The sequence below is a fragment of the Terrapene carolina genome, unplaced genomic scaffold (genome assembly GCF_002925995.2).
Source record: "Terrapene carolina triunguis isolate 2854851 unplaced genomic scaffold, T_m_triunguis-2.0 Scaffold714, whole genome shotgun sequence".
Taxonomy (NCBI): domain Eukaryota; kingdom Metazoa; phylum Chordata; order Testudines; family Emydidae; genus Terrapene; species Terrapene triunguis.
In genome coordinates this window covers 4741633-4754628 of record NW_020665065.1, presented here as the reverse complement: position 1 = coordinate 4754628, position 12996 = coordinate 4741633, and the positions used below count along the sequence as shown (strand labels likewise).

Here is a 12996-nt window from a genome sequence, read left to right as displayed (position 1 = left end):
TGATTTTCTACGTGCCTCAGTTTCCCCATTGTTACAAAGATGTTAATGAAAGCCTCATCTAACACTTTGTCAACTTTTAAAATGCAGAGAAAAATTAAATAAACCTTTTTCTCTAAGCTCACTGTATGACCTCTCCATACCTCAGTTTCCCCATATGAAAAATGGGGCTAACAATGGTATCACATATGGCTGCATGTAAATAATAACACACACAGAGTTGTTGAAAGGGCGACTCTTGTTAAATTTTGAAATCCTGAAAAGTTTATTTTACTGGTCATAAAATTTTGTCATAATGTTATCTAGCTGTTTTTATGATTCAGTTGCTGTAGTAGTTAACACTATGACTTCATGTGACAATGAGTTCCATAGGTCAGCTACCCCAGGGCATGTTATATGTTAATAGCTTATTCATTATTTTTTTTTATTGTTTTTCAAAGCACGTGGGTGACTCGGCAACACAAGTCCCATTAAAAGTCCGATTAAAAGTCCGCCTCTAGGTCACTTTGAATTCATTTTGAATTATTATTATTATTTATTATTTAATTTTATATTAGCAATACAAGACCACACACACTTTGATCGTTGTTGTAGCTCACAGTGAAAATATTATGCAAAGCTCTGTGTCCAGATGCATTGGACAGTAAGTCATGCCACACGCTGGATGAGAGGGGATGTGTTTTCAGCAACAGAAGGACACCGTGAGGTGGGAGGTTTCCTTCGGCCAGGGAGGCTTTTGATCCAATTTTCAGTTCTGGAAATATGAAATGAGTGGTTTTAAATAATGCCATCCTCTCCCTAGCACAATGCCCGGGAACGCAAAGGGCTGTACCAGCCCTCATTGATTAAAGCATTATCCCTTTCTCCGAGTGCTGGCCAGATGGTATAGAAGGCATTAGCTTTCCGCTCAGGACCCGCAGAGGCACACTTCTATTGTTGACAGTTTAACACTGTGAATGGAGCGATGTGTGGGAAACTCTCAAAATTCCGGACTCACACCATCTGAGGTGAATGGTGAACCAGGCAGGCTGCCTTGCATTGCACGCACAAAACAGCAAGCCTCTGGGGTTACAAACTCCAGCTTCCCTCTCTCTCTCTGTCATCAGTTGGAAAAGACCAGAGCTCTAGCACCAACCCCCCTGCTTCCCGCCTCCCCCCCACACCTATTCACAAATCAAAGAAATGAGCCATTCCTTTCGTGTTTACTTTGAATGTATTATGCAGGTCTAAATACTTTATGGTAAGTGAATATTTGTGAATTAATATTTCCTCACATGGTAATCTGAGATTAATAAAATCCCTAATTTAAGGCTGCCATATAAGTAGATTCGTATGTAATGTATATTGCATTTATTTCCACAAGGAAGACAAACATTGACTATATAATCATTATCACCTCCGAATATGGTGGAAATCAGAGCATCAAGGTGATTAGAATGGGATGCTACTGTACTTTAGCTGGAGTCAGCCTCTTCTCTCCTCCCAAATATTCACTGTTACATTTGAGCACCTGCAAAGCATTTTTGAGCATCAACATATCTTTATGTAAGTAGTCTATTCACTAGGTCAAATTCTTCCCTGTGGTATTGCCATCAATGAAGTTACCCCAGGGATAAATTTGTCTGCCTCTATCTATCTTATCTATCTAATGTCCTTTACACCACTTTTTTTAGTTTATCCAATGTAACGACATTGTCTCATTTTCTTTAACTCTGCAACACATTTTAGGAGTCCATTTGAATGAAGAACACCTGGTCTATTGGTTTCAGAGTGGTAGCCCTGTTAGTCTGTATCAGCAAAAACAATGAGGAGTCCTTGTGGCACCTTAGAGACTAACAAATTTATTTGGGCATAAGCTTTCGTGGACATCTAAAATATTTGCCCTTCTGGAAGAAAATAATTTCTATTGTCAACAATCTATTTATCTTTAATAAAAGGTTAGTAACTAAAATGTTTGTCTTGTTTCCATCTGACAAACATGGCTATTTTTTGTTTAGTTTTGCTTTTTAAAGGGAAGCTGAAAGTTCAGTTTCTGTAGCAGTTTGTCCTGTTAAAAACAAGCTCGTGCTCCAAGATCACCCATTGTGGGAGGGGTTTGTGGCTTTCAACTAGCAGTAACTGCAGGGGAAGCAGAGAATGTTGTTTTGTGTGAGACTCACAAAAATGGTTATAAGTCCTCCCCCTCCCCCCCGCTCTCCCTCCCCCATTGTTAATGGAATGATAGATTGAAAGAAACAAATCACAACATGCACAAAAGACACTTGAATCTAGGTTGTACTAATCAGGTAATTCCAATTTTTATAGATCTGCTAACTGCAGTGGTCTAATAATTACCCTCTTCTTTGTATGAAGCGGTGGTGTAGCCGTGTTGATCCCAAGATATTAGATAGACAAGGTGGGTGAGGTAATATGTTTTATTGGACCAGCTTTTGAGCTTACACAGAGCTCTTCCTCAGGTCTGGGAAAGGTACTCAGAGTGTCATAGCTAAATACAAGGTAGAACAGATTGTTTAGCATAAGTGGTTAACACACATTTCAAGGGACCAATTCTAGGCGAAGTGGCCATTAATACCTCTCCAGTCACAGGGAGGAGAGAAGGAGGAGGGAAAAAGCTGGGAGGGGTGGTTAGTGAGTTATGGATTGTTATAATAAACCGTAAATCCAGTATCTCTAAACAGTCCGTGATTTTAATGTCTAGCAAAGTTATTAATTTAAGCTCCCAGGCTCATCTTTTGAAGGTGTTGTGCAAGTTTCCTTTGAGGATGAGGACTGAAGTCAGATACAGAGTGATCACTGAGAAGTGTTCACCCACAGGTGATACGGTGTTTTTGTCCTTTTTTTTTTTTTTTTTTTTTTTATCATTTTTTCTGAGAGTTCATTCAAGAGCGTAGTGATTGTCTTGTTTCACCCATATAGTTGCTATTGGGGGCATGTCATGCACTCTCTTCATTGTAATGCTGCCTGTAATATTTCATTGCTGTGAAATATGGACCAGATCTTGAGAGATGGGCTGCAGCTGTGCACTTAAGCCATTGCACCTGAGACGTTCATTTTCTCAGTGGCCTTGTTCAATCATGAATCACGTTAACAGTCAATAGCAGCACTGTGAATATAGGACAGCTTCAAAACTGTTCTAAGAATCACCTAGGAGAATAGAGGGGCTGATCTATCTAGTTACGTTCATTATTTTGTATGGATTAAAAATTGGCACCAGAAATCAGTGATGTCACAAAGCCTGAGTCTCCTGTACACTATGGCCATGTGACCCCCCACCTGCTGTAAGGCCAGGCCTTAGTGTAGATGAGAATCAGGCCCACAACATTTTATAAATCATAACGATCAAATGCATACAGGGGTGGGGGCTGTTTTTTTTTGTTTTGTTTTTTTAAACTCCCATCTCATCCTGGGTGACTGTCCCCTTTCTCAGCACTCTCCCGCCCTTGGGGAGCATAATGTTTATTATGCTGATCTTACAGCCCAGGGATACTCTTCCGACAAAGACCCTATTAACCTCAGAGTGTGGGCCTGAGTTTCTCAGAGTTTCCCACACTTTCTTCCCTATTTATGACATTCAAGGGGATCACAAAAGAAGCGTGCCTCACAACAGCCTCCATTAGTGACGCTCTTTGACTCCGCATTGTGATTACCAGCAATTCCTGTCCCAATAGACCATCTGGAGAGCTATTTTCCCAAGGAGCACATTGATCGATCAGTATTATCCAGGCCCTTTTAAAACTTGGGAATGTTATGCTCTTTGACACTTGAGGATGGATTGTCAGCTAGATTTTAAGATATCTAAGGTACAGAAAAAGATAATTGTTCTTTTAAAACACACGCAATATTGATACCTTTCATGAAAGAGGGTGACATGAAGTCAGGAAGTAGCATAAAATGCAAAAGAGGGTTATGTGAGTGTGATGCTGGATGCACAGCCCAGAAGAATGAACTTCTCCCTTTATCCACAGAGCAGGTACAACCCCGGCAGTGGAAATGCAGGCGGCGCTCTTCCTGATTTATACCAGGATGTGTGGAAGGAGATGCCTGTCTTACGGGCTTGATTCTGATCTCACACCAGTTTTTCACAGGTGTAATTTTTCTGACTTGTTCCTGATTTAAACCAGCGCAAGCGAGGTCAGACCCAGCGGTCCCTAAACTCTTGTTGTTTTCAGAGTTTTTCTTTTCTGTTTTTCTGTCTGACTTCATCAGTTTAAACTCAATCAATGTGTGATGTTGCTCGGTGTGATTTTTAGCAAGGTTCTGTGGCGCAGTTTACTCCAAGTAGATGTATGTTAGCTGTATAAGATAGTTATACACATAATAGCAGTTTACTCTAAGGGCTTGTCTACACTACCGCACAGGGTCGATCTAAGATATGCAACTTCAGCTACGTGAATAGCATAGCTGAAGTTGACGTAATTAGATCTACTTACCACGGTGTCTTCACTGCGGTAAGTTGACCGCTGATGCTCTCCCATCGACTCTGCTTGCGCTTCTCGTTCTGGTGGAGTACCAGAGTTGACAGGAGAGCAATCAGTGGTCCATTTATTGGGTCTACCCCTGCTGGATCGATCGCTGCCCGCCGATCCTGCGGGTAGTATAGACAAGCCCTAAGTAAATGTATAATAGCTAAGAGAAATGTAGGTGATTCTAGTCCTTGTCTGTATTGAGTACAGTTTGGATGGAAGTTGGCATGGGTAATTCTGATCTAACTAGAAGGAATATATGTCCCTAGTCTTCATTTGTAATTTTCATTCATTAGAGTTGGTTGACTGATTTAAAAAAAAAAAAAAAAGAGAGCACATACATGAATCTGATTGTCTGATATTTGGGAAAGGGGGTCACCCTACTCGTCATATATGTGACTTCCAGCAATTATAAAAATGTTTGCAAAATTTTCATATTTTCCCTGAAACGTGGCATTCATTAGTCACCATTCTCATGTTAAAAAAGTTTCATTCAGCCAATCTGGAAGCAGAAAATATGCCTTATGAACAATCAAATACTACAAACAGTGAATAGCCACAGGGAATAGTTTGCAATCAACTAGCTAAATAATGATAATCTCTAGCTCTTAGATAGCAGTTTTTTTATCGTAGATTTGGAGTGGGTATGTATAATTATCTCCATTGTCCAAGACTGGGGCTCCGAGGTGCTGCTGCAGTCCAAATAATTAATAATAATAATTTTACAGATGGGGTAACTGAGGCACAGAGAGTGACTTTCTCATTCTCACACAGCAGGCCAGTGGATGAGCCAGGAACAGAACTCAGGTCTTCCAAGTGCTCACTCAGTGATCTCTCTGCGTCATTACAGTTTGAAGCGTCTTCAATTTGAATTGTTTGGTGAATACTTATGAATAATTAATCTAGTCACACAAATCCGGATCAGCCTTCAATGAATCACAAAACCAGGGGGGAAAAGCTGAAATGTATTGAATTACTGCAGCCAGCTCCTGTGTTCATAGTAAAAGAATAACATGAAGGGTTCATGGAAGCACACTGAGGAAATGCAAAAGATTCTTCTATTGGCTGGTTACATTTATGGAAAGGAACAAAAAAAGTAACAAACTTATTGCGGATTCCTTGCCAAAGCTAGGTGGTGACTGGCCAATCAGCGTTGTTTTTGGCAGGATTGATTCTGGCTAGTGCTTGGCTGGGAGACCATCTGAGAAAACCAGGTGTGCTCAGTTAGCCCTGGGTTTTTTAAAGACAAACAATTTCAGTAGAAATTAAGCTTTTCAAGTACATCTCTTTCATGGAATTACAGGGGAGATCAGCCAGTGGTGGGTCATCTAATCATCCATTCTCAATGCAAGATGATTCCCTACCATAGACCCTCATAAATGTACCACAGGACAGGAGCCAACAGTAACTTTTAGAAATAATATTGTAAACTAGCATTTTTGACAGTTATGTGCAGATTTAATTTCCTTGGGAATTGTAGACAGGGAAAGTAAAACCTCAACATCCCCTGCTGAGCTTGCTAGGGAGTGGAATTTCTCTGGAGGAGTGGCAAGTCTTACATGTGAGGGGTAAGGGATGGGGTTTGAAAGTGACTGTAGAAAATGCTGTTTAGCTGTGTCACTGGGTGGCTGGCTCTAGAGAAACAAAGATAAGAAGGCCTAGAGAAGCAGAGGGACTCTCTCTGCAGGGAAGAAGGAAGAGTGCAGGAAGGAAGTGCTGGGAGTTGCTGCCAGTGCTTAGTAAAAGTGTAGAAGACAGACCAGATCCTCAGGACAGGCGGACTGGTGGGTCCATCTTCAGGCTGGGATGTAGATGCTGTGGGTTTTTGTGTTTGTTGGTTTGGCATTGGCAGGTATATCCTAGATGGGGAGGACTTCTGTTAAATGACTTAGCCAGAGGGCCAAGTCACTGCAGCAGCCAAACCAGGCTGCAGGGTTCTTTGAGATGCCCTGAGAAGGGGGAACTGATACTGTATTGTTCTAGAGACACCCTACGCCATAAGGGGATGCTCAGTGGGTGATAACCTCTAACGCTGGTTCAATCAGCAGGATTTGTCCTGTGAATCCCCTTTACTTAGAGCGGAGGATGGAGGAGAGGAAGCCAAAGAGCAGCAGTGGTTAAAATGGGTGTATGTGGTGTCAGCAGTAACTACTGCGGTTCCTGTTCCCGTTTTTAGAAGTGGACAGATGGCACAAGCCAATCCAGGAAGTTCTCCTGGGGAATTTAGAGGCAGCAGGAGGCACTGTTGTATCTGCAAAGCCGTCTGGCAGTCTTGGAGGAGTAGCAACAGCAGCAGCACCTACTGGGGATCCTGCAAAAGAAAACATCCGTAGCCACAGATACGGAGCCTAGAGATGGTATACTATGCCTGTGGGCAGCAGGGACACCTGAAGAGGGTTTGCCCCTATGTCACCATCGTTGAGATTGACTTTGGGAGGCGGAACACAAAGTTGCAGGCTGCAAGAGAGTGGCAGAGAGGCTCCTGCAGGGAAAAGACCCCAGGCTGGAAGGCCTGGGAGTGGGTTAACGACTAGCCCAAGTGGGGTGGAAGAACTCTTGTTTGTTTGGACTTTTGTTACATCAAAACCCAGGTGAGGGGAAAACTGAGGCAGGGTGCTACAGTGCCATCCTGCCCACAAGGTGGCTGGACCCATAACAAATTCTATAAAACATTTTTGTGAGAGAGTGAGTGTGGAAGGTGCTCAAGGCTGGCTTTGTGTTACCCAATAAAGTCATGCTTAGGGCGGCTTCTCCCTCCCATCCCTCAAATCTCCTCCGTCTGTCTTCCTTCATTTTCCCTAGCCTTCCCTAATCTCTGTCCCTGATGGCTGAGTGGAGGATGGACATAAAAGTTCTTCTAAGGTACCTATCTTCCCCCCTCCCAGCCCCGCCACTGCTGCACTATTTGAGCACCTCACGATTTATAATGTATCTTATCCTCCACACACCCAGGGGAGTCAGGTAGGTGCTATTAACTGATTTTATAGATGGAACTGAGACATAGAGACTGAGTGACTTGCACAAGGTCACTCGGGAAGTCTGTGGCAAATCAGAATTCACCGCCCCCCCCCCCCCCCCCCGCCTCTCAAAGCCAGGGTAGTGCCTATGACTGTGGTGGACAACGCTGCTTCTGCTCAGGCACAGCAGAACTTTCTAACACAAGGGTGAAGCTCATCTTTGCGAGAGACAGAGCTTTCTCAGGGGCTGCTCTGAGACTCTGGAACAAACTCCTGCAGGCACAAAAGACCATCACAAGCCTCCCCACCTTTCACTTCTCTGACCTGTCATCTCTAAGAAAGACACAGAGCAGCATGGGGATCCTCAAACCTTCAACCCCTCCCCCCCCCCCCCCAACAAAACACCCCACCACAGACCCCCTTCCCCCCCCTCCAGCGCTTTAGAGCGCAGATGGGAGAGAAAACAGGTAGCAGATGTTAGCCATGTCACTTAATACACAGCCATATATGCTACAGTGATGAGGTGGTACAGGAACCTCTAGAGACTAGTACAGAATAGAATGCTGCCTTTGTGCTTCTTTTCCAACTCCCAGGGAGTGAAATTGACAAGCCTTCTCTTCTAAAGCAAAGCACCTGTCAATTTTAATCCTCTGCCTGCTCTCGGGAACAGACATGGCTGGGGCAGCACCTAGGTAATGTGGCTACTGCACCCACATCTGTGGTTCACAAGAATCCTAGCACCCTGGATTTGTTTAGCTTGGGTCACCCAATTGGTGTGGTGGGGTTTTCAGGCTTTTGTAACCCCTCATTTAGGAGGGCACGCAGGATTTAAATAATAAATAATAATAATAATTCAAAATGAATTCAAAGTGACCTAGAGGCGGACTTTTAATCGGACTTTTAATGGGACTTGTGTTGCCGAGTCACCCACGTGCTTTGAAAAACAATAAAAAAAAATAATGAATAAGCTATTAACATATAACATGCCCTGGGGTAGCTGACCTATGGAACTCATTGTCACATGAAGTCATAGTGTTAACTACTACAGCAACTGAATCATAAAAACAGCTAGATAACATTATGACAAAATTTTATGACCAGTAAAATAAACTTTTCAGGATTTCAAAATTTAACAAGAGTCGCCCTTTCAACAACTCTGTGTGTGTTATTATTTACATGCAGCCATATGTGATACCATTGTTAGCCCCATTTTTCATATGGGGAAACTGAGGTTAATACCTAATAACATCTAGCGTTCATATAGCAATTGTCATTCAGAGATCGCAAAGTGCTTTAGAAAGGGTGGGACAACATTATCATCCCAGGTCTACAGATAGGGAAACTGAGGCACAGAGGTGAAGTGACTCGCCTGAGGTCACTCAGCAAATCAGTGGCAAAGCAGGGAGTAGTACCAAAATCTCTTGATTCCCAGCACTGTGCTTGATCTTCCTGGACTAACAACGCTGAATTTCTGAGCCTTACTTGGATTCCTTAAAGAGGAGAGTGAAGTGCTTTTAGAAAATAATCTGGAAAAGGAAATCCTTACCAGATTATATAGACTTGCAATTTTCCTTTTAAAGGAGGAAGGAGAAGCTTTGTGTTACCTGTGAGGACCAGCGTTCCGCTAATCAGGTTTCTGTGAACAGGAGTTGCTAACATCAAAACACCAAGTGACCCCGGAATTTTCTCCTATTAAAGGAAATGGGAATTTTGCCAGTGACTTTAATGGGAGCAGGTTTAGACCCTAAAGCAGAGCAAGGAGCTGAATTCTTCATAGTTTATAAGGTGTTTTCCTTGTGCTGCAGGGGTGGGTAGCATGGAAGCATAGCACTCTGAACTCAGGGCTTGACAGATAAATTAACAGGGTTGGTGAGGGAGGGCAGCGAAATTTTTCATGATGTTTTATTTTTGAAGTCTATGCGTGGTTTGTTAAGGAATCTTACACATCTGTCTATAGCATTTCAGTTCACCTTTAATACACATTAGGCCTTTGTGACTTTTATTTTTGGAGGCTTTTTCGTTTATCTTTTTCGGCCAAATCCTGCTTCTCTTCCAACTGAAATCTATGTAGCTGCTTGCATGAGTGTTCACACTAGAGTTAGAGTTTGCAGCATTTACAAACAGCAACATCCCCACATAGCTTAATTCTGTATATAGACTAAAAAAGGGGGGTGGTCTATTGTAATCTGAGAGCAGCCGTGTTCATAAAGAGCACCCCGGCCCTAAGCAATCTGGCTTGATTCTGAAAAAATGTGTTTGCTTAATCTCCCAGGATCCCTTGCGACTCTCCTCCCACCCCACACACTTCAAGTCCTGATGTTCCCCACACATTGTCCAATAAAATTCTATGGTTTAATGACTTCAAACAAAAGATCAATGAATAAAAAAAACATTTTATTGACATTTACAGGGATGGAACCAATGTCACTTTCAACATCACATACGATGAACACGTGGCAACTTTATAAAAGCATGTTAAGCTCATCAGCACATTCAGTCAATGACTGTAGAGTACACATTTCCCACCTCCCATCCCACTATTTAAGATACACAGCAGGTACTTCCTTTACAAAAGGCATCAATTATCCCTCAACTGAGATTAACCCATGCTGCATTTTAAGAGAATTTCTCCTACAGTCATTCGTTATCATAATAACTTTGCACAAGAGATTATACTAAAATAGTATAGGAACTTCAGAAGCATCAGTATTTCTGAATCAAATCTTTCACTCAAAAAGTAAAGGCTAGACTCTCTTTATGATACAAATTACATCCTCAAATGCCTCTCCTGTCTGAAGGGCAATGCCTAATATAGGACCAAAGCAGCTCCTGAATCAATGCCCATAGAAATCCATGAAGAGTCCCATTGACTTCAAAGGGCATTGGAGAGAGGACCTTATTGAGCTAAACTCTGATGGAAGCCAATGGGAGCTTTGCTCTGTAAAGTGCCAAAGGGCTTGGCCCTCTATTCAGCTAGGAGCCACCCATAAGGGCAGCATGTTTGCTGCAAGATACAGACACCATCCTTCACTAGGAAGGGAAACTACTGCAGAGACCATTTCTCATGACAAACAATAAAACCCCCTCCTGGAAATCAAAGTTTCCTACTTTAAAGAGGGACCTTAAATCAAAGATCCCTTTGGTTTTGCAGCACACACACACACACAAATGTCCAGTCTACCATGGTTTCCAGATGGCAGCAACAGCCACAGGGATGTTCTTCTGGGAAGGATGCTTCCTGGGTACCAGACATGGCAATGAAGGTGGGCTATGCATGGGAGGTGAGCACAGGTTGTCTGGAATTGTCTGAGCTTTGCAGAAATGCTTGATCAGCCAGGTCTGAGCTTCCTTCTTAGGCTCACAGTAGGAGAGGAAATGCAGAGCTTCCTTCAGGCACTGCAGGTAACCAGTGTTAAAATCCTGTTCTGGGCTCTTCTGACTGACCACTGGAAAGTAAATGGGAGAAAATCAACCTGTTAATGGTCTGTCCAAACTCTGAGCAGTGTAAATACATTTGAAGGGATCAACACGAGGGGCCACCTCCCACAAATCCTTGCTCATGTGGATAGTCCTTATGCAAATAGTCCCATTGACTCCTGCAGGAGTAAGGTCTACTTGTGTGAGCAAAGATTTGTAGGAGTGAGCCTTCAGGGAAGCAGCATCTGTGAGTGAGTGATAAAGCATGCTGCATACTCACTTTGTGCCTGCAGCTGGCTCTGCTGTTTCAGGTAGCCGACGGCTACTTCCAGGATGTCGGCTTTCTCCAGTTTGGAGTTGGGCTGGTGTCTCTGGAACTCCTTCTCCAGCAGGAGTTTCAGCTGCTCAATGCTGCTGTTAATCCGGTCCCGGCGCATTTTCTCCACCACCGGCTTCCTCAGCTGTACAAGAAAAGGGCCAGGTTGTTAGGGATATGGATGGATCCAATTTATTTACATAATCTCCATTGATTCCCATCCGCGTACATTAGGACAAATTTCTACTCAGTAGGAAGTCTATGGTCCTGCCGTGTCTGTCTGTCCGTCCATCTATCTTCCTCTTTTACCTCTATATGTCCATCTGCTATCTTTACACCAATCTTTGTTCTCGTTCTTTAAATCTTTTTTTTTACTCCATCACTAATCTATCTCTTTATTCTTATTTTCACTGATCTATTATCTCTCTCCGATGTTCCTGTATAAAATCAGTTAGGTAAACACCCAACTGACTCTGAAGTTTCAGATGCATTAGGAGTCCCACTGAATATAACCTAACACACTTTCGAGCCCTGTCCATTGTTTAACTTACTTTATTCTTCTCTTTTGGCAGCAGTTTCTCCTCCACATGGGCCATGAAGCTGTTGCTGGGAGCCATTCTTATCCTTGCCAGTTAGGGCCACAGATCTGTGGATCAGGGGTTCCTGTGCTGAGCACAAGGCTGTGTGACAGCCTCTATTTATACCCAGAATGGCCAAGCTGATATGTGAGTCTCAGGCTTGTTGATGTTTCCCACACTCGTTCAGCCAATCCGGGCACATGGTCAAACAATAGAGGAGGCATCTATTAGTGCATGGTACATTGATTATAAATGCCCCGGAGAGAATAACCTTCTGCCCAAACCAACTGGTGGAGTGTGCAGTGTGGCGCTGCAGGGCTGCACGAGGATCTGGGAAAGCACTGACCCTCCAGCTGGTTGTCTGGGATCAATTGCATTCCAGAGTCACAGCATGTGCCAGTCACATTCATACCGGGGATGGAGGCACACGTTTCAGGGAAGGCGGGAAAAGGAGGGGGCAGTGCCTTAGGGGTTAAGATAAAGAGTTCTGCGTCCATCTCTCTGCTCTTTCTGGAGAGAGCATTGAACACCCAGCCCCGTTATCACAGAGTTTACCTGCTGAGGGTGCTTGTTTGTAGAGTACTTGGGGTTTCTGCAGATGCAGTACTGACCGAATGGCAAAGTAAAATACCGTCTTAGTGTAAAATGACAGGCCCATTAGAAAAGCAGGTCTTAAGTGCTGAGGAGATTCTAAGTGATGACTGCTGGATGGCTAGGTGGGGGTGTGTACGGGGGTGGATAGAGCTCATGGGGGTGACTGGGTAAGGGGGTGTATGAGGATGGATAGAGCTCATGGGAATGACTAGGCGGGGGGGTGTATGGGGATGGATGGAGCCTGTGGGGATGGCTAGCAATATTGCCCTTTTTCACTGTAGAGGGATAACTCAGGTAGGCCGTCTGGGCCAGAGGATTAGGTTCCAGAGTAGAATCCATTAGACTCTGCCACTAACTTACTGTGTGACCTTTGGCAAGTCACTTCACCTCTATTTCGTGGTCTGGAATAATAGTGCTTAGCTATCTTTGTAGAAGGGCATGGAGACAAATGGATGAGGAGTGTGTTCTCTTTTCTTTTCTTTTCTTTTCTTCTTTTTTTTTTGGCTGAAATCAGCAAGTGCAGAGGCACCTAAGAATTTTTTTAATTAAAATTTTAATTAATGTTTTTGAGCCTCAGAACTCTCTCTTTAGGTTCAGTTCACATTGGGGCAAATGTTCAGGTCAGTTCTGATTTTTATCCAATTGGATAAATTTAATCCCTGGGCATAATCTTA

General features: G+C 43.3%; 1 protein-coding gene across 1 annotated transcript; it reads right to left on the bottom strand.

Annotated features, from left to right (window-relative positions):
• Positions 1–10594: 10594 nt before the first annotated feature.
• LOC112112094 (transcription factor HES-5-like) lies at positions 10595–11862 on the bottom strand. The gene is made up of 3 exons (XM_024207837.3): positions 11702–11862; positions 11115–11295; positions 10595–10863 (listed from the first exon to the last, which is right to left on the bottom strand). The coding sequence occupies exons 1-3, from the start codon at positions 11765–11767 to the stop codon at positions 10595–10597; spliced, it is 516 nt and encodes a 171-aa protein (XP_024063605.2). The 5' UTR covers positions 11768–11862.
• Positions 11863–12996: the final 1134 nt, after the last annotated feature.